At 42.1% G+C, this 26,014-nt stretch overlaps 2 protein-coding genes across 11 annotated transcripts in view; one reads left to right on the top strand and one right to left on the bottom strand.

Moving 5' to 3' along the window:
* The window catches only part of TSGA10 (testis specific 10), an 89,661-nt gene extending 73,084 nt beyond the window's left edge, over nt 1-16,577 (bottom strand). For 2 of the 10 annotated variants that reach the window (XR_009600186.1, XM_060413955.1), the window contains exons 1-3: nt 16,163-16,229; nt 14,377-14,481; nt 3,764-3,892 (exon numbers count right to left, since the gene is read on the bottom strand). Coding sequence is in view for 7 of the 10 variants with exons in the window: in XM_060413955.1 (XP_060269938.1) it covers nt 3,764-3,892; nt 14,377-14,481; nt 16,163-16,219 (291 nt within the window). In the remaining 3 variants the exon portion in view is untranslated. Of the gene's footprint in view, nt 1-3,763; nt 3,893-14,376; nt 14,482-16,162; nt 16,230-16,463 lie in introns of those variants that run through there. The other 8 variants (XM_012173796.3, XM_060413958.1, XM_060413957.1 and 5 more) reach the window with 7 other exon arrangements.
* Nucleotides 16,578-24,342: 7,765 nt separating this feature from the next.
* On the top strand, nt 24,343-24,738 carry C3H2orf15 (chromosome 3 C2orf15 homolog). The gene has a single exon (XM_027965912.2). The coding sequence runs from the start codon at nt 24,463-24,465 to the stop codon at nt 24,736-24,738; it is 276 nt and encodes a 91-aa protein (XP_027821713.2). The 5' UTR covers nt 24,343-24,462.
* Nucleotides 24,739-26,014: the final 1,276 nt, after the last annotated feature.

The following is a 26,014-nucleotide window of genomic DNA, read 5'->3' as shown; positions in this document are numbered from 1 at the left end:
TTATGAATTATTTCTCTTATTTCTTTCAGGATGTTGTTTGTCTTTACTTTTCAGTTTGAATATGAAGTGTCTCAGGGTAGATTTCTTTGGGAGACCCCTAGTAGGTTTTCACTCACCTTCTTTCAAATTTGGGGAATATTTAGCCATTATTTCTTCAAATATTTTTTCAGCCCCACCTTCTCTTACCTTTTTTTCTGGGACCCCAGCCATCCAAACGCAGAGCGTTTCTTATAGGCCCACCTGTTGCAGAGGCTTTGCTCGCATTCTTTTCAATCTATTCTCTCTGTTGTTCACATTAGGTAATTTCTCTGCTTCTACTCTCACGTTCAGTGATTCATTCCTCTCTTCTCCATGCTTTTGTTCGTTGAGTTTTTAATTTCAGTTACTGTACTTTTAAAACTTTTTTTGTGGTAAAACAGTACATCCCCAAATTTACCACTCCAACCATTTGTAAGTGTAAAATTCAGTAGCATTAAGTACATTCACAACACAGTGCAACCATCCCATGTCTAATTCCCAGAACTTTTTCATCATCATAAACAGAGACTGTACCCATTAAATAATCACCTATGAATCTGTCTAACTCTGGTAAGTGGACTCATACAATATTTGCCCTGCACTTTATTTCGATTAGCACACCGTTTTCAGGGCTCATCCATCTTGTTGTCTCCCATCTGAATTGAGGCTGAATAAAGTTCCGTTGCTTGTGTATACCTCACTTTATGCATTCATCTGTCGATGCAGATCTGGGTTTTTTCCTGCATTTTGGCTATCATGAACTTTGGAATAGAAGTATCTGTTTGAGTCCTTGCTTTTAATCATTTGAGGATATTCCTGGGAGTGGAATAGCTGGATCACATGGTAACTCTATCCTGAATTTTTTGAGGAATTATCAAACTTTTTTGTTAAACCATTTTACATTAGCAATGCATAAATAACTCCAGATTCCCCACATCCTCATCAATATTTGTTATTTTTTGCTTTGTGATGATAGCTAGTGGTCCTAACTGGTGTGAAGTGATATCTCATTGTGGTTTTGATTTGCATTTCCTTAAAGACTGTGATGCTGATCATCTTTTCATGTGCTTACTGGCCATCTGTATCTCTTCTCTGGAGAAACACCTACTCAAGTCTTTTGCCCATTTTTGAACTGAGGTGTTTTGGGTTTTCTTGTTGTTGAGTTGTAGGAGTTCTTTATATACTCTGGATATTAACTCCTTATCAGATACATAATTTGGAAATCTTTTCTCCTATGTGTTTTTTTTTTTTAACAGACATTACTTTTTTAGAGCAGTTTTAGGTTTACAGAAATATTGACCAGTAAGTACAGAGTTTCCACACACCCCTTCTCCCCTCTCCCACTCACCCCAATTTCCCCTTATTTACATCTTGTCTTAGTGTGGTACATTGGTTACAACTGATGAACCAACATTATAAATTATTATTAACTGAAGTCCAGAGTTTAATTAGGGTTCACTCCTTGGGCTGTAGATTCTGTGGGTTTTTACAAATGTATAGTGACATGTGGCTATTGTTACTGTATTATACAGAATATATACTGCCCTAAAAATCCACTGTGCTCCATTCACCCCTCCCTCCAAACCCCTGACAACCAGTGATCTTCTAATGTCTTTGCTTTGTCTTTCCCAGATGGTCCTGAAGTTGTAGTCACAGAGTACATAATCTTTTCAGATGGGCTTTTAACACCTCACAATAGCCTTTCAAGGTTCTTTCATGTCTTTCTATGGCTTGATGGCTCATTTCTCTTTATCAATGAATAATACTCTACTGTGTACCACAGTTTATCTATTCACCTATTGAAGAACATCTTATTTGCTGCCAAAATTCCACTTGGCTCTATTAAAAAAAGTATCTAAAAGATTCTTTGTATCTTTTGTTTCTTTGATGAGATTTTCTGTTTGCTTCAAGCACGCTCAAAATTGCCTGTTAAAGCATTTATTTGAGGGCTAATTTAAAATCTTTGTCAGATAACTGTCATATCTGATTCATCTCTGCATTGGTGTCTCTTCATTATCTTTTCTCACAGACGTTGAGAGCACTTGGGGGATGAAGGGACCTCCTTTTATTGAGGTCTGGTAGTCTAAGACACCGACTCGTGTCTTTTGGGAGGCTTCCTGTGACACTGCTCCAGCAGGAAAAGAGGGACACTGGCTTGTTACTGTGGATAGGAACGGAAATCCAATCTCTCCAAAAGGCCTCAGGTAACACCCAGGAAACGTGGGGCTTCTTGTGACTGCTAGGCAGGGATGAGAATTCATCCTCGGCTGATTCCACCAGAGCGAGCAGGAACAGAGGCATCTTATTACTGCTCCCACGTACTCCCCACTGCCACTGTGGGTGGGTGGACTTGTTACTGCTGTAGGGTGGTCAAGGTTCTGACTCTGCATTGGGTCACCTGTGCTATCACCCCGGCAAACAGAAAAAGGAAGCTTCTCTTACTACCAAGTGGCAGTGGACTTCCTGGCTCCCCACATGGCCTCTGCTGACAATGTGGGGTTGGGGACTTCCTTACTGCCTGCTGGATGCTAAAGCCTTAGTTCCCCACTCAGCCTTCTTTGATACAACACTGGTGGGATGGGGGCCTTGGGGGACAGGGTGGCAGGGGATGAGGCAAGGTGGGCTCCTTTCTATAGTATGAGAAGGGTGGACATCTAGGCTCCTTATTCATTCAGCCTTTGCTGGCAGGAATGGGGCTAGATTTCTCCTTGGTATTTGCCAAGAGTGGGCAGTTCTTATCTAAGAGTAATCTGCCTTCCTAGACTGCCCATTTCCTAGTCCTTTGGCTAGGAGGCATGGCTTTTCTGACACCTTTTTTAATCGGCATCCCTTATTTCTGGTTGCCAGTTTTTCCAGTACTCTGCCTGGGATACCTGGAACACAAAGAAAAACCAGAAACTTCCTACCACGTCCTAACAGTCACTGTGAGCTGAGATCCCTAGCAAGTCTTCCTTCTGCTCACCTGTCAAAGTGTTTTTAGGTTTGCATCACACATAATATTCAGGGTTTCGGCTGTACTTAGTGGGAAGAGTAAGGAAAAGCAAGTCTACTCCATTTTCCTAGAAGAGGAAGTTTCTTTTAACAGCCTCGTTAGCTCGGAAAAATGGTAAGGAATCTATCTGCAATGCAGGAGACCCAGGTTCAATCTCTGGGTCAGGAGGATCCCTTGCAGAAGGAAATGGCAACCCACTCCAGTTTCCTGTCTGGAGAATTCCAAATACAGAGGGGCCTGGTGGGCCACAGTCCAGGGGGTTGCAAAGAGTTGGCCACGACTCAGTGACTAACTTTTCACTTCATTAATAGCTATTCCACAGGTCAGACACCAGGAGACCAGAAACAGTACTGAACTTGGGAGTTCACAGAACTGGAATCAAATTCTAGCTAAACTGGGAGTTCAGGGAAATCCAAGCTCTGTCACTCATTAGCCAAAATATAATAATTCTTTAACCTCTTGGAACTTTAGCTTCCACATCTGTAAAATGGGAATGACACCACAGTTGTACAAGGTCAGGATGATGAAGTAAGATTATGTACTTAAAAGCATCTGATCCGATACCTGGCACATAGTCTGTACTCACTCACTCTGAACCTGTGTGTTTTCAAGATGGTTAAGATAAAAATGGAATGATTTTAGACCCATACAATTTAAATGAGTACTGAATGAGAATTTATTCGCTATCTTATTTTAATATAGGCCCCCATCCCAAATTAACTTAGGGACATATGCACAGAAACTAAGTGTAACCTGTAATTTCAGTGTAGAGATGAATTTGTCTTGATTTCTCACTTCTTGCTCTAGCTGGAGAATATTCTGGTATTTTTCAGCTTCAGAAACTGGAGCCCCTAGACCAAAATCATGTTCTTTGGTGGTAACCTGGTGGAAAGAATGAGAATAATATTGAGACATTTAGGTTTAAAACAGCCATGTGATTTCCCACAACAATTAAAATTTTGAAAATTTAGTAACATTCAATTAAAAAAATGTTTTTAACCTTGTTCCACCAGGTAAAAGGACTTCATCGAGTTTTAGTTTCTTAAAACTTTATATTATAAAACTTTTTCCATGTGTTTCCTACATATGGAACTACAATCTTGAACACAATTTAAAAAAAAGACATACCCCACCTTATCTAAGGAAACAGGCTGCTGCTGCTAACTCACGTCAGTCGTGTCTGACTCTGTGCGACCCCATAGACGGCAGCCCACCAGACTCCCCCGTCCCTGGGATTCTCCAGGCAAGAACACTGGAGTGGGTTGCCATTTCCTTACAGTCAGCAGCAAATTATATGGTCAACTTCCAGGCCTATGATATTCAATACAGCAGCCACTAACTATCTATTCATTGCTGTTTTTGTGTATTAACAAAAAGAATTGCTACCCATATCACAAAGGGCTAACTTCCCTAATATATAAATAATTACTATAAATAAAAAAAAAGAAATACTCTTAACATAAAACTGGCCAAGAATAAGGGGCTTCCCAGGTGGCTCAGTGGTAAAGAATCTACCTGCAATGCAGGAGACCCTGGTTCGATCCCTGTGTTGGGAAGATCCCCTGGAGGAAGAAATGGCATCCCACTCCAGTATTCTTGCCTGGGAAATCCCATGGACAGAGGAGCCTGGCAGGCTACAGTTCATGGGGTCGAAAAGAGTTGGACACGACTGAGCAAGCACCCATGCACCAGGATATTTCACAGAAATGACTTTTAAATACATTTCAAGATATTTAATCTCACCATTCAGAGGGATACAAATTAAGACAACACTGAAATACCATTTTTTAACCACCGCATTGGCAAAGATCATAAAGTTGGCTATATAACTTAGCATTCTTAAATATCACTAGTAGCAGTGTAAATAGATACAATATTTATGGAAACAACTGGGTAAAATCTAGCAACATTACAAATGCACACAGCTTCTGTACAAATAATTCCATTTCTAGGAATTTTTCTACATACATAAATATGTATGTAGAAGATCCCTCCAGGAGATCTTCCCAACACATGGGGAAAATAGCAAGTGTTAAAGATTTTCCACTTTAGCATACTACACATGGGATTTCCCACGTGGCACTAGTGGTAAAGAATCCCCCTGCCAATACAGGAGACGTAAGAGACGTGGGTTTGATCCCTGGGTCAGAAAGATCCCCTGGAGGAGAGCATGGCAACCCACTCCAGTATTCTTGCCGGGAGAATCCCACAGGCAGAGAAGCCTGGCAGGCCACAGTCCATAGGGTCGCAGAGAGTCAGGCAGCCAGCACTGAAGCTTGGAACGCACGCATGCATACTACTCTTCACGTGCTTTTTTTCACTTGACTACGTATCTTAGAACCTGTATCATTTATGGAAATAATCTGTTCCATAAGGCTGCCATCATGTTAAGAGAGAATTTGCTACAAGCAAAGCAACCCAGATGCTGTGCTCCAGAACCCAACTCTTGGGAAATTGCAGGATCAGTATCCCCAGCCACTGACCTTGTTGTCACACCCTCTGCAGACCAGTCTGCAGCAGTCTGATAAGTTTTTCTCTCTCCCTCTCTCTAACCAAGACACAAACTTGCTTTTTCTGTCCTCCAGTTCAGCAGCTCCTGCCTGTCCTAGAACGTAAGCATTAGATTCCACACAGCATTTCTAATTGTGAGTCATTTTAGGCCTTCCTGGGTTACGCTGAAATCCTAACCACCATTTCTTACATAGAATTGTAAGAAATGTGTTTTCTGTTGAAAAACATATTCCTAGTTATAAACATGCAACTTAGTATAACAATCAAATGACTCCTCACTACTTTTCAAATTTTAGTAAACATGAATAATTTGGGAATCTTGTTAAAAATGCAGACTTTTTTTTCTTAATTGACAGTCGATCTGAAATACTGCATTTCAAGAAACTGCTCAGCGGGAATTCTCTGGTGATCCAGTGGTTAGGACTGCTTATTTCCAAGCAGGTGGCTGGGATTCAATCCCTGTTCAGGGAACTAAGATTCTGCAAGCCTAAGAGACGCAAGAGACCTGGGTTCTATCCCTGGGTCGGGAAGATCCCCTGGAGAAGAAAATGGCAACCCACTCCAGTATTCTTGCCTGGAAAATCCTATGGACAGAGGAGCCTGGCGGGCTACAGGCCATGCGGTCATGAGAGTCGGACATGACTTAGCAAGTAAACCGTACACACACTATTGATCCTATGAATAAGATAGATAACTAATAAGAACCTATTCTATAGGAACCTACTGTATACCTACTGTAAAGCACAGGGAACTCTATTCAGTGACAAAGAGGAGATATATATACATTTGGCTGATTCACGTTGCTGTACAGCAGAAACTAACAGAACACTGTAAAGCAACTCTACTCCGATAAACACTAAAAAAAAAGAGTGGCTGAGAACTCTTAGTCGCGCTAAGTGAGACTTAATTCCCTGACCAGGGATCGAACCTGACCAGGGATCAAACCTCTGCATTAGAAGCATTAAGTCTTAGCCACAGGACCGTAAGGGAAGCCCTCATATTATCTTCTGTTCATGAGCCCTGCCTTCACCCTTTTCTCCACCAAAGTAAAAGAAACTTTTAAGGCTTGAATTCCAAATTCACCAGGAGGTTTTCTCTGTCTTCTCTATCAAACAGTGATCACCTCTTCCTTGAGACATCCAAGATACTGGATAGGCCTTTATGGGTTAGGCTACATAAACTCAATTTATGTAGCTATGCATTTTCTGTGGTCTTCCTCACATAGTTATTAGTATATTTCTGTTCGTTTAGTTCAGTTGCTCATTCGTGTCCAACTCTTTGCGACCCCATGGACTGCAGCATGCCAGGCCTCCCTGTCCATCGCCAACTCCTGAAGTTTACTCAAACTCATGTTCATTGAGTTGGTGATGCCATCCAACCACCTCATTCTCTGCCATTCCCTTCTCCTCCCGTCTTCAATCTTTCCCAGCATCAGGGTCTTTTCTAGTGAGTCAGTTCTTCACATCATGTGTCCAAAGTATTGGAGTTTCAGCTTCAACATCAGTCCTTCCATGAATATTCAGGACTGATTTGCTTGAGGATGTACTAGTTGGATCTCCTTGCAGTCCAAGGGACTCTCAAGAGTCTTCTCCAACACCATAGTTCAAAAGCATCAATTCTTCAGTGCTCAGCTTTCATTATAGTCCAACCCTCACATCCATACATGATTACTGGAAAAACCACAGCCTTGACTAGACTGACCTTTGTTGCCAAAGTAACATCTCTGCTTTTTAATATGGTGTCTAGGTTGGTCATAACTTTTCTTCCAATGACTAAGCGTCTTTTAATTTCATGGCTGCAGTCACCATCTGCAGTGATTTTGGAGCCAAAAAAAATAAAGTCTGTCACTGTTTCCATTGTTTCTCCATCTATTTGCCATGAAGTGATGGGACCGGATGCCATGATCTTAATTTTCTGAATGTTGAGTTTTAAGCCAACTTTGTCACTCTCCTCTTTCACTTTCATCAAGAGGCTCTTTAGTTTTTCTTCACTTTCTGCCATAAGGGTGGTGTCATCTGCATATCTGAGATTATTATTTTTCCCAGCAATCCTGATCCCAGTTTGTGCTTCATCCAGCCCAGCATTTCTTATGATGCATATAAGTTAAATAAGCAAGGTGACAATATACAGCTTTGACATATTCCTTTTCCTATTTGGAACTAGTCTGTTGTTCCATGTCCAGTTCTAACTGTTGCTTCTTGACCTGCATATAGATTTCTCAGGAAGCAGGTAAGGTGGTCTAGTATTCCCATTTCTTTCAGAATTTTCCACAGTTTATTGTGATCCACACAATCAAAGGCTTTGGCCTAGTCAATAAAACAGAAATAAATGTTTTTCTGTAACTCTCTTGCTTTTTCGATGATCTAGTGGATGTTGGCAATTTGATCTCTGGTTCCTCTGCCCTTTTCTAAAACCAGCTTGAACATCTGAAAGTTCATGGTTCAAATATTGTTGAAGCCTGGCTTGGAGAATTTTGAGCCATTATCTTATCTCTCCTTGCCATTCTTTGGAACTCCGCATTCAAATGGGTATATCTTTCCTTTTCTCCTTTGCTTTTCACTTCTCTTCTTTTCTCACCTATTTGTAAGGCCTCCTCAGACAGCCATTTTGCTTTCCTGCATTTCTTTTTCTTGGGGACAGTCTTGATCCCTGTCTTCTGTACAATGTCACGAACCTCCGTCCATAGTTCATCAGGCACTCTGTCTATCAGATCTAGCCCCTTAAATCTATTTCTCACTTCCACTGTGTAATCATAAGGGATTTGATTAGTATCTTAAGAGCAAGCAATACGCTAGAGCTCTCTGTATGCCCACAAAATCTGCACTGAGTTCTTTGGATAACAGGAAGGTGTCAATACTAATTTGTAGAGCTTGATAATGAAGCAGTGTGCTAAAGCAGACAAAAGGGGACTTTCCCAGGGTGGAAGGGCAGAACTGGGAGCTGGGACTGACATACATACACAACTATGTACAAAATATCCATGCCGACTCAGGGCCGTCTAGTCAAGGCTGTGGTTTTTCCTGTGGTCATGTATGGATGTGAGAGTTGGACTGTGAAGAAGGCTGAGCGCCGAAGAATTGATGCTTTCGAACTGTGGTGTTGGAGAAGACTCTTGAGAGTCCCTTGGACTGCAAGAAGACCCAACCAGTCCATTCTGAAGGAGATCAGCCCTGGGATTTCTTTGGAAGGAATGATGCTAAAGCTGAAACTCCAGTACTTTGGCCACCTCATGCGAAGAGTTGACTCATCGGAAAAGACTCTGAGGCTGGGAGGGATTAGGGGCAGGAGGAGAAGGGGACGACAGAGGATGAGATGGCTGGATGGCATCACCGACTCGATGGACGTAAGTCTGAGTGAACTCCGGGAGATGGTGATGGACAGGGAGGCCTGGCGTGCTGCGATTCATGGGTTCGCAAAGAGTTGGACACGACTGAGCAACTGAACTGAACTGATGTACAAAGTATCAATAGATAACTAATGAAAACCAATTGTACATCACAGGGAACTCTACTCAGTGCTCTGTGGTGGCCTAAATGGGAAGGAAATCTAAAAAAGAGGGGATATGTGTATACATGTGACTGATTCACTTTGCTGCACAGCAAGAAACACAACACTGTAAAGCAACTATACTCCAATAAAAATTAATTTTAAAAAAGGAAGCTTCCCTCTTCTTTTGGTAAGATGGACAGTCAAGTTTACTGTCAGTCAGGTCTAGAAATTAAAAGTATAGAGACCGAGAGTTTACCTGACAATTGTGAGCCATCATATTAGAGTTGCTGCTTTCCCTGCACTAGCTTTGGAAGCAATAAAGAGGGAGAGGAATCAGTCTACCTGAAATGGCCATGCCTGGCCTGCCAGTTTTTCCACCTTGGGCCACCTGAATCTCTTCCACCTTCCCACGACCTCTGGATGGAACAGAGGTCAGAGAAGGCATGTGAGTAAAGTACAGAGTACTTTTCGAGCAGCAGTTGTCACGCAAGCTAGAATCACAATCCTTCTCACTGGGGAAGCAACACAGCACGGTCGTTAAGAGCATGCTCTATAGCATCAGTCTGCTTCGGTTCATAATGTCAGTTTTGCCCCTTGTCAGCTGCATGACCATGGGCAAATTACTACTCTGGCCCCAGCTTCCTTATCTCTAAAATAGGAATGACAGTGACTTCCCAGCTGGTTCAGTGGCTAAGACTGTGCTCCCAATGCAGGGGGAGTGGGTTCAATCCCTGATGAGGGAACTAGATCCCACATGCCGCAACTAAGAGTTCCCATGTTGCACCAGAAGATCCCGCACGCCGCAACCAAGACCCAGAGCAGCCAAATAAACATCTAAAGAATAAAAATAGGAATGATAACAGTACTTGCTTCACAGAGTTGTTGTGAGGATTTATTTTATGTAAAGCACTTAGAATAGGGCTTGGCAATAAATAATAACTACTAAATATTATTGTTATTTACAATTGTTATATAGACTGTTATTTACAATTACTATTATTAATAATTTCCCTCACCGCTCAACTTATTTAATTGGCCATCATTTCCTACTGATCTCTTCACCAAAATCTCTCAAACACCTGCCTTCCATCATGACCATCACTGTTTCAGTTCATACTATCAGACTGTGACCTTTATTCACTTATCAAACAAATTTATAAACAGCCTTGTGGCTCAGCTGGTAAAGAATCCATCTGCAATGTGGGAGACCTGGGTTTGATCTCTGGGTTGGAAAGATTTCCTGGAGATGGGACAGGCTACTCACTCCAGCATTCTGGCCTGGAGAATTCGATGGACTATATGGTCCATGGGGCTGCAAAAAGTTGGACACGACTGAGCGACTTTCACTTTCAGGAAAGGATGAACTATTAGATTTGGGGGCTAGACAGATGGAAAACAAAAACTTACAGTTTCAACCCATAGTGAATCCAGAGAATCCAGAACAAATAAACTGGAAATTACGGTATAGCATAATTAGTATCATCTGAGAGAAATGCAAATACATGTACACAAGGGAATGAAAAGTGAAAGTGAAAGTTGTTCAGTTGTGTCCGACTATTTGTGACCCCATGGACTATACAGTTCATAGAATTCTCCAGGCTAGAATACTGGAGTGGGTAGCCTTTCCCTTCTCCAGGGGATCTTCCCAACCCAGGGATTGAACCCAGGTCTCCTGCATTGCAGGTGGATTCTTTACCAACTGAGCTAACAGGGAAGCCTACGCAAGGCAATACAGGACTACAAAAAAAGTGTTTCTGACTCCTGGTGGTTCAGACAGTAAAGAATCTGCCTGCAGTGGAGGAGACCCAGGTTCAATCCCTGGATGGCGATGATCCCCTGGAGAAGGAAATGGCTACTCACTCCAGTATTCTTCGCTGGAGAATTCAATGGACAGAGGAACGTGGATTGCAGAATCGGACATGACTGAATTACTAACACTTTCACGTTTTCACTCCCCCCCCAAAAGACTCAGCACATATTTTCCACTTTCCCTCCAACTGTGAACGTATTCCTACCGAAGCTCTTAACACTGTTGGGTTTATTGGAAGTCCTCCGTCATCCCAACTTCAGCATGTTAAACAGACCTTTTAATTTCCCCACCTGCACTCCTGCTCTCAACCCTGCCTCCACCATGTTCCTTCCTGGTCTTTCCTGTGTCAAATGGCACTGACATTTGTGCAGCGACTGAGGTAAAAAACCAAGGAGTTGTCCTTGTTTCCTTTTTCCCTGAACCTCATCAAACCCATCAACAAGCCCTTTTGGATGTATCTCCAAAATATATCCTCAACCCATCCACTTCTGTACATTTTAATTATTGCCTTCTTATTGGTTCAAATCAGCACTATCTCCCACATGGATGACTGAAGTAGTCTCCTAAGCAATCCTTTTGCTTCTACTGTTGATCCCTGCGACCTGTTTTCCAAACTAAAATCAAAACAATCACTTTAAAATAATGAGATCCTGTGCAAAAACACCCCAATGGCTCCCCACTGTAATCAGAATAAAAAGCAAGCTTTTTAAAGTCTGACTGATCTGGCCACTGCCTTCACATGCCAGAGTAGAGCTCCTACTCTCCTGTTTGTTCACGCACCAGCTTTATTGGTTTTCCTCCTGTTCCTCTACCATGCCAATCTCTTTCCACTTCGGGGCCTCCTCCCTTGATTTCCCTCGTTGAGAGCATTTTCTTCCCCAGCCCTTTGTATGAATGGCTACTTCTTACCCTCAGCTCTTCAGCTCAAATATTCAGAGGGCCTTTCCTGATTTTTTTTTTTACCTAAAGTACCCTCTCTCCTATTTACTCTCCCATTAGGTTATTCATACTTAACACAATCTGAAATTATATCATCTATACCTTCATTTGTTTACTGTCTGTCACGCTCTACCAGAATTAAGCTCCAAGTATTCTAGGCACTTGTCTGGTCACTGTTACGTCCCTAATGTCTAGAGGAATGCCTAGCACAAAGTTGGCACTCAAAAAAACCATTCCCAAATAATCAATTTTGATGATTCAAATAAAGTAGTTTCAATGGTAGGAGGACTAACAAATGAAGGAGTAGTAAAGAAAAAGAAATAGAAAATGTAGACTTCTTTTACAAAGCGTGACTGTGAGAAAAGAGGTAGAGAAAGGTTGAAGGGCCAACGCAAGGGGAGAAAAACTTGTTTATTTCCTGTATGTCAAGGACCCCTTTCAGGAATAAGCAAAGCCCTGGGTCCTAGGACTTCCCATGTGGCGTGAGTGGTAAAGAATCTGCCTGCCACTGAAGGAGACTTAAGAGATGCAGGTTTGATCCCTGGATTGGGAAGATCCCCTGGAGAAGGGCATGGTAACCTACTTCAGTATTCTTGCCTGGAAAATCCCATGGACAGAGGACCCTGGCAGGCTATAGTCCATGCGGTCGCAAAGAGGTGGACATGACTGAAGCAACTTAGCCTGCACCTGAGTCCTGATCTCAGGAAAATGCAAACACATAGAAAAGTTTAAAAAATATTCCAGGGGGTTCAAGAATTCCCCAAAATTCTTGTACTCCAGGATAAGAATTCTTACAGTATAAACACAACGAAGACTCCTAAGATATGGGTTGATGAAGAAAGGCCAGAGTTAATAAGAGGAAACCAGGTAAGGGGTGTGCACTGTCCTTTGAGACAAAACAGAAAAAAGCAAGGTCAAATGAAGATTTAAATAAGAAGGGGTAGAAATTTGAAGTTCCTGCCTGGCAGAGTTTTAATTTTTCAGTGATACAGGAGTTAAGATCATGTGTTAAAAGTATCATCAGGGGCTTTGCTGGCGACTCCATGGTAAAGAATCTACCTGGCAATGCAGGAGACATGGGTTCAATCCCTGGTCTGGAAAGAGTCCCACGTGCCACGAAGCCCCTAAGCCTGTGCACCACCACTACTGAGCCTGTGCTCTAGAGCCCAGGAACCACAACTGCTGAGGCCACGTCTGCAACTACTGAAGCCGGTGCACCCTAGAGCTTGTGCTCCATACAAAGAGAAGCTGCTACAAAGAGAAGCCCTCACACAGCTAAAGAGCAGCCCCTAATCGCAGCAACTAGAGGAAAGCCCACAAAGCAACAAAGACCCAGCACAGCCAAAAGTAAATTTAAAAATAAATAAAATTTTAAAATAAATAAATTAAATCAGCTGCATTTAAAATGTATTCATCAGCATTGAGCAAAATATCAGGCATATAATATGTGTTCAACAAAAGCCTATTAAATATTTTGATTGAATAATTGAAAACATTGGAGTTATCCTATATGGGATTCTAAAGTCTGGTTCCACAAAAGGTCAACTCGTTTTCTTTGAAGAAAATTGTCTCCAAAAGTTTATGCTGAAAGACACTTTGAGTTAAGAAAGAATAGCTTCACTAACAGAGAAGGACATAGAAAACCACATAAAATTTTATGAATAATTTTTAGATAGATTCTCAATAAGTGAAATAAATAAGTGAATAAATGTTTTAGGCATTCACTTCAAATGTAATAGTAAGGTCAGTTGATAACTTTTCTTAAAAAGAAATAATCTCTCCAGTCATTCCATCCAAGCCCAAGCTCCTAATTTCTCTCCAATCCAGACCTTACTGTAAAGAAATAACCTGCTTTTTTTAAGGAGCTTAAAACAGGCCTTAGGAGAAGTATCACTTATCATTTCCTCTTGCTGTCAAGAGGCTTTTCTGAACCAAAAGCATTTAATAATGTAACTTGATGTTAACAACAGAACTAAGACAAACAGAACCACCTTACTCTGTTTGCTCTTCAGTTGCTAAGTCATCTGACTCTGCGACCCATGCACTGCGACCAGCCAGGTGCCTCTGCCCATGGGATTTCCCAGGCCAGAATACTGGAGTGCATTACCGTTTCCTTCTCCAGGGGATCTTTCCAACCCAGGGAGCAAACCCACATCTCCTGCATTGGCAGGCGGGTTCTGTACCACTGAGCCACCAGGGAAGCCCACCTTACTAACTAGCTCACTTCAAAAGATTATCATGGGTACATGTGTAGGAAAATTCACAGCAGTGCTGTTCATATTTACCAAAAACTACAGAAACTGTAGCGTTCACCAACAGCACAGTAGATGAACTGTGGTACACTCTTACAATGGAACAACAAGCAACAAGCTAATTACAAGCGGTAACCAGGATCAACCTTAGAAACAATGTTGAGTAACGAAGCTAAATACAAAGGAGAACACAGTACAACTCCACGCACACACAGTTCAAAACGAGCCAAGCTAGAAAGTGCAACTTCACATACAGTGAAAATCTAAGGAAAAGCAAGAAGTGGCTGCCACAGAAGTCATGATAGGGCTCCATCTGGGGACGTGGAGGCATGCATGCTGGGAAACGGGAATGAAGAATAACACACCTGCTCCAGGACTTCCCTGGTGGTCCAGTGACTAAGAGTGCGCACTCCCAATGGAGGAGACGTGGGTTCCATCCCTGGAAGGAGAACTATATCGCATTGCTGCAACTAAAACCCGTCAAAGCCAAGTAAATAAATAATAAACAAACAAATAAATATTTTAATCAAAACACCTGCTCTAACCGCTTCTAACTGGAGTACTTTAAAAGCAAATTATCCTGAAACAAACTGAGAGAGACTGAGAATGTCTACTTCAGAGGAGTCATAAGCAGTGACTTTTTTCAGAAGGATGGACATGAGTCTGAGTGAACTCTGGGAGTTGGTGATGGACAGGGAGGCCTGGCGTCGGACACGACTGAGCAACTGAACTGAAACAAGATATATTTTGGAAGTTGCCATTAAATAATGCTAAAGTGTATATTGTTTAAAATAAGTATTTCATGAATGTACCTTCCTAGTTATTACCCACTAATTAAGAGTAAATGGTCTAGTTACTTGATCAATTCAAATAGGAACAAAATATCAGTTTTATCCTGGAGGCAGATTTCAATAGACACTTTCCTTTCATAGTTATGCTGTTCTTCAGTTGCTCATTCGTGTCCCACTCTTTGAAACCCCATGAACAGTAGCACAACAGGCATCCCTGTCCTAAACTATAATAGATTAGTTATGTCCTAAAGGGCACCTCATGCGAAGAGTTGACTCATTGGAAAACACTCTAATGCTAGGAGGGATTGGGGGCAGGAGGAGAAGGGGACGACAGAGGATGAGATGGCTGGATGGCATCACCGACTCGATGGACATGAGTTTGGGTGAACTTCGGGAGTTGGTGATGGACAGGGAGGCCTGGCGTGCTGCCGCGATTAATGGGGTCGCAAAGAGTCAGACACGACTGAGCAACTGAACTGAACTGAAACTGTAATAGATTCGTTATTACTATTAGTTCATAGTTACAATTAATCTGTTTTCTTATAATTTCAACTCGATTATTATTCTATTTATTTCCTTACGGGTTAAAGAAAAAAGTTGATTTGAAATTCTGAAAACCACTAGAGGAAATTTAAAACAACGAATATCCTGAGATATAATGACCTAGACTGGAAGAAGGAAAACAAACACAGAGATACTGTCATCTACGCAATGTTTCCTGAAATCCCTCTCCTTGACTTTACTTACAGAATAAAAAAAGTGTATTCCTTTGCGTGTTTAGGTATCCTGTCCATGATCGCAGCAAAGTTATTCAGTTTAAATCTCAAACACTTTTTCAAAGGAAAGCCAGCTTACCCTGCCTTTCTTGTGTATAATTTCTACTGTAATTATACGAGATTTTTCGTGCAAATGCCTACGTAATCTCGGCCCTTTCTTCCCAAAGACTATAAAGTGGCTCAGAAATGAGAAGCTGGGAAATCACGCAAACCCTGGTTGAACCCCCAAATCTCTGACTTCCAAATTCCTCAGCGCCACTCCAGAGCGTTTCTAAACAGAACAGTCCCCCAACAACCAAGCCGAAAGCTGCGGCGGGAAGCGAAGCGGTCACCATAGGAACATAAACTCAACCCTAAGCTCCCGAGAAACGACAACACGCGCAAAGTTTGTTCCAGGAGAGTTTCCCTGGACCGCAGCTCTGCCTGCTACCGCCCCTCACGGCGGCGCCAGCAGCCGAAATCCACCTCAGGGGTCGCCCACAGACCCTAATTCCCGCCATAGCCGCCTCCTGCAGCTGCCCTCTCAAAGGCCTGCTGACCCAGGAGATGCTTTACCCCAACCCGGCGCATCCCCGTGCTTCTACCTGGGGCGGTGGGTCCCTCCCCGGGCTTTTTGGCCCGTCGTCCTCCCCGGAGATCATCCCGGCGACTACCAGGACTCGGTCTCCGCCTGGGATCCAGAACCCCTCAAGGTCTCCATCCTCCGGCCCCTCCTCCCTTCCCGCCCCAAATCGACTTGGCCCCTCCCCGCGGGGGCGGTGGGAGGCGGGACCGGACAGGGGAGAGGCGGGACCGGGCGGGAGGGAGGCGGGACCCGGCGGGAAGGAGGCGGGGGCGGTTAGCACCGGCCGGCGTCGCCGTCGGCCCCGCCCTCACGCTCTGTACCTGAGGGGGCTCGTCCTCCACCTCCCCGGCGCCTTCACTCCGCTTCCGTCCCGCGCGCCCCAAGTCCCTGTGCGCACGCGTACCTGGCTCGACCCTCCCTCTCGCGGGGACTACAAGCCGTGCGCGCGCACACACGCACGTAGCGTCGCGTACGTCCGCCTGTCTGCCTTACAGGGCGCCCTGGAAAGGCTTCTTCCTGGTCCATCCGCGCCGCGCAGGCGCAAGCCCACGCAGCGCCTAGACGACCCTCCAGAGCGTCCCGTCTCCTAGTAACCAGCCTCCACCCACTTTTCCAAGACTTTTTCCCTACTTCCTGAGGGTGGCCGCCTTAACTGAGTAGAGTGCGCATGCGCAGAGCTCTTTTTTTTTTTTTTTTCCCCCTCCCCCTCTGGCTGTCTTCCCCTTAACTCTGGGATACCTGCTGCTTTACTGCCGCTTTTGTGTGCTATTTTCCCAGGGATCGGTAGCCATTCTGGACAGATCAGTGAATTCGTTACTCCGCAGAGTTACTTCTGGGCGCTGGGAGGGTGGTGCGCTCTCCAGCCACGGTGAGGGGCTGCTGTGCGGGGAGCCTCCTTTGATGAGGTTCTGCTGCTGCAGCCCCGCGAGACAGAGCCGGCCTGTTGGGGTGAGCCCCCGCAGCCTGCACAGTCTGGGGAGCCCTGACCGCCCTGTACCATCCAGTCTGAGTTGAAAATGGGAATGACAGGGAGAGAAAAGTGACAGTGCAGATTCCTGACCTGGATACCTTCTCCACAAGCCAGGCCTTCTCCAAGTCCCCCCAAAAAACTGATCACGGTTAACAAACAAAAAACGAAAGGGTACAGTATCTCACTTGATATTTAATACTGTATCGATTCTTTTCCTATTTAATACAGTTTAAACTTGTCTTCTATTAGGAGCTTTCAGTCTTGGAACACTCATTTAACTCAACCAGGTATAATATTATTTTTGGCCATCCAACTATGTTAATGTTGACCATATTAGCTAAAAGTGAAGAAAAGAGCTTTTTAGTGAAAAAGAATGAAAATTGCATTATTCTGCCAACTGGAAAAGAAATGTTTAGTCTTCTTAGCATTTCTTAATGTTTAACATCTTTGGTGGCAAAGAATATAATAATCTGATTTCGGTGCTGACCATCTGGTGATGTCCATACGTAGAGTGTTCTCTTGTGTTGTTGGAAGAGGGTGTTTGTTATAACCAGTGCATTCTCTTGGCAAACTCTGTTAGCCTTTGCCCTGCTTCCTTCCGTATTCCAAGGCCAAATTTGCCTCCAGGTGTTTTTTGACTTCTACTTTTGCATTCCAGTCCCCTATAATGAAAAGGACATCTTTTTTGGGTGTTAGTTCTAAAAAGTCTTGTAGGTCTTCATAGAACCATTCAACTTCAGCTTCTTCCGCGTTACTGGTTGAGTCATAGGCTTGGATTACCATGATATTGAATGGTTTGCCTTGGAAACGAACAAAGATCATTCTTTCGTTTTTGAGATTGCATCCAAGTGCTGAATTTCAGGCTCTTCTGTTGACCATGATGACTACTCCATTTCTTCTGAGGGATTCCTGTCCACAATAGTAGATACAATGGTCATCTGAGTTAAAGTCACGCATTCCAGTCCATCTTAGTTCACTGATTCCTAGAATGTCGATGTTTCTTGCTATCTCCTGTTTGACCACTTCCAGTTTGCCTTGATTTGTGGACCTAACATTCCAGGTTCCTATGCAATATTGCTCTTTACAGCATCGGACCTTGCTTCTATCACCAGTCACATCCACAACTGGGTATTTTGCTTTGGCTCCATCCCTTCATTCTTTCTGGAGTTATTTCTCCACTGATCTCCAGTAGCATATAGGGCACCTACCGACCTGGGGAGTTCCTCTTTCAGTATCCTATCATTTTGCCTTTTCATACTGTTCATGGGGTTCTCAAGGCAAGAATACTGAAGTGGTTTGCCATTCCCTTCTCCAGTTTGCCATTCCCTTCTCTTCTCAACATTCTGTCAAACCTCTCCACCATGATCCCTCTGTCTTGGGTGGCCCCACATGGCATGGCTTAGTTTCATTGAGTTAGACAAGGCTATGGTCTGTGTGATCAGATTGCCTAGTTTTCCGTGATTATGATTTCAGTGTGTCTGCCCTCTGATGCCCTCTTGCAACACCTACCATCTTACTTGGGTTTCTCTTACCTTGGTCATGGGTAGCTCTATACAGTCAGCAAAAACAAGACTGGGAGCTGACTGTGGCTCAGATCATGAACTCCTTATTGCCAAATTTAGACTCAAATTGAAGAAAGTAGGGAAAACCACTAGACCATTCAGGTATGACCTAAATCAAATCCCTTATGATTGTACAGTGGAAGTGAGAAATAGATTTAAGGGAATAGATCTGATAGACAGAGTGCCTGATAAACTATGGATGGAGGTTTGTGACATTGTACAGAAGACAGGGATCAAGACCATCCCCATGGAAAAGAAATACAAAAAAGCAAAATGGCTGTCTGAGGAGGCCTTACAAATAGCTGTGAAAAGAAGAGAAGCCAAAAGCAAAGGAGAAAAGGAAAGATATAAGCATCTGAATGCAGAGTTCCAAAGAATAGCAAGGAGAGAAAGCCTTCCTCAGCGATCAATGCAAAGAAATAGAGGAAAACAACAGAATGGGAAAGACTAGAGATCTCTTCAAGAAAATTAGAGATACCAAGGGAATATTTCATGCAAAGATGGGCTCGATAAAGGACAGAAATAGTATGGACCTAACAGAAGCAGAAGATATTAAGAGGTGGCAAGAATACACAGAAGAACTGTACAAAAAAGGTCTTCATGACCAAGATAATCACGTTGGTATGATCACTCACCTAGCACCAGACATCCTGGAGTGTGAAGTCAAGTGGGCCTTAGAAAGCATCACTACAAACAAAGCTAGTGGAGGTGATGGCATTCCAGTGGAGCTATTTCAAATTCTAAAAGATGATGCTGTGAAAGTGCTGCACTCAATATGCCAGCAAATTTGGAAAACTCAGCAGTGGCCACAGGACTGGAAAAGGTCAGTTTTCATTCCAATCCCAAAGAAAGGCAATGCCAAAGAATGCTCAAACTACTGCACAATTGCACTCATCTCACACGCTAGTGAAGTAATGCTCAAAATTCTCCAAGCCAGGCTTTAGCAATACGTGAACTTCCAGATGTTTAACCTCGCTTTAGAAAAGGCAGAGGAGCCAGAGATCAAATTGCCAACATCCACTGGATCATGGCAAAAGCAAGAGAGTTCCAGAAAAACATCTATTTCTGCTTTATTGACTATGCCAAAGCCTTTAACTGTGTGGATCACAATAAACTGTGGAAAATTCTGAAAGAGATGGGAATACCAGACCACCTGACCTGCCTCTTGAGAAACCTGTATGCAGATCAGGAAGCAACAGTTAGAACTGGACATGGAACAACAGACTGGTTCCAAATAGGAAAAGGAGTACGTCAAGGCTGTATATTGTCATCTTGCTTATTTAACTTATATGCAGAGGACATCATGAGAAACGCTGGGCTGGAAGAAGCACAAGCTGGAATCAGGATTGCCGGGAGAAATATCAAATAACCTCAGATATGCAGATGACACCACCCTTATGGCAGAAAGTGAAGAGGAACTAAATAGCCTCTTGATGAAAGTGAAAGAGGAGAGTGAAAAATTTGGCCTAAAGCTCAACATTCAGAAAACTAAGATCATGGCATCTGGTCCCATCACTTCATGGGAAATAGATGGAGAAACAGTGGAAACAGTGTCAGACTTTTATTTTGGGGGGCTCCAAAATCACTGCAGATGGTGATTGCACGCATGAAATTAAAAGACACTTACTCCTTGAAAGGAAAGTTATGAGCAACCTAGATAGCATATTCAAAAGCACAGACATTACTTTGCCAACAAAGGTCTGTCTAGTCAAGGCTATGGTTTTTCCAGCAGTCATGTATGGATGTGAGAGTTGGACTGTGAAGAAAGCTGAATGCTGAAGAATTGATGCTTTTCAACTGTGGTGTTGGAGAAGACTCTTGAGAGTCCCTTGGACTGCAAGGAGGTTCAACCTGTCCATTCTAAAGGAGATCAATCCTGGGTGTTCATTGGAAGGACTGATGCTGAAGCTGAAACTCCAATACTTTGGCCACCTCATGCGAAGAGTTGACTCATTGGAAGAGACTCTGATGCTCGGAGGGATTGGGGGCAGGAGGAGAAGGGAACGACTGAGGATGAGATGGCTGGATGGCATCACTGACTCGATGGACGTGAGTTGATTAAATTCCAGGAGTTGCTGATGGACAGGAAGGCCTGGCGTGCTGCGATTCATGGGGTCGCAAAGAGTCAGACACGATTGAGCGAATGAACTGAGTGAATGTTTAACATATTCCACTTTTCTTATATAACTCAAGGGTTCTGAACTCTAATATTGGCTTTATCTCCCTGTCTTTTCCACAGATGAAATAGATAAACTAGGTTTTCATAGCTGTTCTCTGATGATCTTGATATAGTATTCATCTGTCCATTTCAAATGTAATCTCATATTTGAAGAGACAAACTATTCTTGTTTTTGCCAACTGAGTACTCATTTTTTTGCCCACAATGTATTATTGACAGACATAAATCAATTTTGTGTTAGAACAGATTTCATAAAAATGCATTTAATATGTGCCATATGTTTTTCCCATCTCTGCTTTGATTTTTTTATCATTATTTGTGCCAGTACATTTTCTCATTTTGTTGCATATCATAACTTTATAAGTATAGCTAGATACTAACAAATTAAATCATGTCCCAGTTGTTTTAGATAAAAGCAGTAGTCGCAGAAGATACATTTTCTGTGAAATATAATTGTACCTAACTGATAAAATAAGTTACTAGAAGCATGAGCTCTCAAAGACCATCCTAAAATGTTATTTTAGGGAAAACAAAGTATTCTCATTTCCTCTTAAGATACTAAGATTATTGTGAATAAAATATTCTCATGATCTATCTATTATTAATTGAAAAAAATAGAGAAAAATGAACAAACCTCACAACTTTCTGATGATGTTGAAGGCTTGTGGGGTGAAGGTGATCATTATCACAGGAGATAGGAAGGTGCCTCCTCTAGGGAAAAAAGTTGAAGAGTTTGAGGATTTACATACGCTACCTTTGTTTTCCTTATAGTCGCTAAGTCGTGTCCTACTCTTTGCGTCCTATGGACTGTGGCCCACCAGGCTCCTCTGTCCGTGCGTTTTCCCATGCAGGAATATTGGAGTGGGTTGCCGTTTCCTCCTCCAGGGGATCTTCCCATCCCAGGGATCAAACCCATGTCTTCTGTATTAGCAGGTGGATTCTTTACTGCTGAGCCATCAGGGAAATCCCAATGGGATTGTTTCTACTAACTTATTTTTTCCTCCTAGTTATGAGTCACATTCTTCTGCTTCTTTTCATGCCTGGTAAGTTCATGGGGTCACAAGGAGTCAGACACGACTTAGCGACCAAACAACAAGTTTTTATTGAGCTTTCCAGGTGGCTCAGAGTGAAGAATCTGTCTGCCAGTGCAAGAGATGCAGGAGACAAGGGTTACATTCCTGGGTCAGGAAGATCCCCTAGAAGAGGGCATGGCAACCCACTCCAGTATTTGTGCCTGGAGAATCCCATGGACAGAGGAGACTGGCAGGCTACAGTCCACTGTCCAAAAATCAGACACAACTTAGCAACTGAGCACACACAAATTTTTCTTGGCTGCCAGATGTTGCAGATTTGACATTGTTGGTGCTGGAGGTTTTGGTTTTCCTCTAAATATGTGTAGGTTTTATTCTGAAATGCAGTGAGTTTACTTGAAAACAATTAAATCCTTTAGAACTGCCCTGTTGAAGATAGTAACCACTAGCTTCATGTGGCCATTTGAATTTATGTTATTAAAATGAAATAAAATTTTAAATTTAGTCCCTCATTTGTGCTTTGTACATTTCAAATTCTGATATCTAGCTTTCATTGGTGGTTCAGTAAAATTCTCACCTGCCAACATCCACATGTGACTAGTGGCCACTATACTAGACAACACATAAAGGATATTTCTATCACTATAGAAAGTCCTATTGGACAGACCTGCTTTAGAAGCTTAAGCTTTATTAGGTCCAAAGTGGTCTTTGCTGCTGCTAAGTCGCTTCAGTCGTGTTCGACTCTGTGCGACCCCATAGACGGCAGCCACCAGCCTCCGCCGTCCCTGGGATTCTCCAGGCAAGAACACTGGAGTGGGTTGCCGTTTCCTTCTACAATGCATGAAAGTGAAAAGTGAAAGTGAAGTCGCTCAGTCGTGTCTGACTCTTAGCGATCCCATGGACTGCAGCCTACCAGGCTCTTCCGTCCATGGGATTTTCCAGGCAAAAGTACTAGAGTGGGGTGCCATTGCCTTCTCTGAAAGTGGTCTTTATTTAGGGCTAATTTGACTCCATTATTGAGGCAATACCTCAGTGGACCCCCCCCCTCCTTTTACAACCTTTTTAAGCTCTTTCCTTAACATTGCATGACCATCTCTCTTCAGTTGGGCATTCATAATCTTTCTTGGAGGCTTTTCTCATTTACTTTTTTGTATTATGGTAGAATACACATGACATAAAATGTAGCATCTTGGCCTTTCTTAGGTGTATAGTTCAGTGTATTAAATACATTCGTAATGCTGTGCTATCATCACCACCATTCGTCTCCAGAACTCTCTTCATCTTGTAAAATTGAAACTCTCTACCCCTTAAACAACTCCCCATGGCAACCACTATTCTACTTTCTGTTTCTTTGATTCGATATCTAGATACTTCACATAAGTGGAGTTAAACAGCATTTGCCTTTTTGTGACCGAATTATTTCATCTTGAATAATCTGCTGATTCATCATACGTTAGCATATTGCAGAATTTCTTCCTTTTTTAATGCTGAGTATCTTACCACATATATATATATACATACATATATATATATATCATATCTTGCTTACCCATGATCTATCAATGGACACTTGAGTTGCTTCCACTTTTTAGCTATTTTGAATAACGCTGTGTTGAACATAGGTGTACAAATACTTCTTAAAGGCCCAGAAGTTGGTTTGCCAGATCATATGGTAACTCTGTGTTTAATTTTTTGAGGAACTGTCAAACTTTTCCACAGCAGCTGTACCAATTGTACATTCCTACCATTAGTGCATAAAGACTGAAATTTCTCCACATCCTCAACAACACTTGTTATTTTCTCTTTTTTTAAAAATAGTTACCTAACAGGTATGAGGCAGTATCTAACTGGTAATTGTGATTTGCATTTCCCTAATTATTAGTGATGGTGAACATCTTTTCATGTTATCATTGGCCATTTTGGCCATTCATCTATCGTCTCTGGAGAAATGTCCATTTTAGTCCTTTGCTCAGCTTTGAGTTGGGTTATTTTGTTGTTGCTGAGTTTTAGTCCTCTATATAGTCTGGGTTTTAGTCTTTTATCATATATATGATTTGCAGATATTTTCTCCCATTGATTTGCCCTTCTACTCTCTTAAGTGTTTTATCAACACACAAAATTTGTAAATTTTCATAAGATCCATTGTTCAGCATCTTTAATTCTTTTTCAGCAGAGTGTTTTGCCTTCAGTAATAATTTCTTTAATCCAATAATAATAAATTAAAACTTCTTTGTAACAAGAATGATAGGACTAAGTAGAGAAGTTCTGTAGTTTTTCTGCCAGGAGATGAAACAGAGCATCTGGTGAATTCCTTAAAAAAAAAAAAAAAAAGAAGTCTCAGAGAACCTATAGAGCCTGCAAACCTCCCACAAAGAAAACGGAAACACTGAGGGACAGAAGGCAATTTTACTGTGTATTTTTGGCGGGGTCACCATGACATTCCATTACAACAAACATTGCCTGAAGTTAGTTGAAATTCCCATTGTATTCCTTTGTTTCAGTTTTTCCCTCAAGCAATCAAGGAAGAAAGGTGTCCACTGATTTAAGAGGTGCCAGCAATCTTATTCAGCTGTCCCAATGGGGTTTTCCCTAAGTAAATCCGCTACTCAGGTTTCTGCTTTGCATATGGATTCAAAAGTGGGTGATCAATTAATGCAAAGGACAGAGAAAAGCAAATTGGAGCCCGTGACTCAGTTATTTCAAAACACCAAGAAAATAAGATTAGAAGACACAAATCAAGAAGCCTTTACAAGGAGCAAAGACACTGGCACAGGATATCTTTCAGAGAAAGCCTTGGGTCCAGTGATGTGTGTTAAAGAAAGTGATGGGATAGAAATGACAGACGTTGAATGAAGTTATTTTGTATGTTACTAAAGAAACCAAAAATGGCTTTTGACTAAGAAGGCCTGATGAATGAGAGCCTTACCTTATTAGGAAAACCTAACAAAATGAAGGAAGATGATCACTTATTTTTTACTGTTTATGAATCAATGTAGATTGCAGCTTTTGATGATACATATTCAAAAAAAGTTGCTTTAGAGAAGAAACGTTCCAAAATTCAAATTCAAGATTTCTCTCATATTACTCTCTATCCTTGTCAAAAATCAGAGGTTTTGTCTAAGGGTATTTAAATGTCACCAAAACATTTTAATTCTAGTGTATTTCTCTAACAAGTGATCAAAACTCAAAAAACAGTGCCCAGTTTAATATCAGTATTTCCCATTATTTCTGGTGTATTGCTTTTATATGTTGGATTTCCAGCTGGAGATTTTGCTTTAGAGTACTTTATCTTCCTGCATTTTTGCATTTCTGTTCTGTTAAAAATCACTGGTAGCTAAAGAGGCATTTCACATTTCACATCATCCTTTTAAACTTTTTTTTTTAACCCACACAGAATTCATTTCAGAATGAATGAAACCCACAAAAGTTTTTCTAAATGTAATAATTTATCTTGCAGATGTTACCATTTTATGCCACCAATATTTGATATAAGAAAACAGCCTAGTTGTTTAAAAAACTATATATATGTTTTTATATAAACATATATGTATATAAACATATATGCATATATATGTATAATACTGCTGTTTCAAACTTTCATGCATTGGAGAAGGCAATGGCAACCCACTCCAGTACTCTTGCCTGGAAAATCCCATGGACGGAGGAGCCTGGTAGGCTACAGTCCATGGGGTCGCTAAGAGTTGGACACGACTGAGCAACTTCACTTTCAATTTTCACTTTCCACTTTCATGCATTGGAGAAGGAAATGGCAACCCACTCCAGTGTTCTTGCCTAGAGAATCCCAGGGATGGCGGATCCTGGTGGGCTGCTGTCTATGGGGTCACACAGAGTCGGCCACGACTGAAGTGACTTAGCAGCAGCAGCAGTTGTTTCAAGCTACTAGATGTTTCAGTAAGGATGACAAAGATATATATATGTTTATATATACATATACATAAATATTGGAGAAGGAAATGGCAATCCACTCCAGTACTATTGCCTGGAAAATCCCATGGACAGAGGAGCCTGGTAGGCTACAGTCCATGGGGTCGCAAAGAGTCAGACACAACTGAGTGACTTCACTTTCACTATACAGAAATATGTTTATATATACATTTATTGTCCCAAA

This window comes from Ovis aries, chromosome 3 (genome assembly GCF_016772045.2).
Source record: "Ovis aries strain OAR_USU_Benz2616 breed Rambouillet chromosome 3, ARS-UI_Ramb_v3.0, whole genome shotgun sequence".
In the NCBI taxonomy this organism is placed as follows: domain Eukaryota; kingdom Metazoa; phylum Chordata; class Mammalia; order Artiodactyla; family Bovidae; genus Ovis; species Ovis aries.
This window is presented reverse-complemented; position numbering and strand designations above follow the sequence as displayed.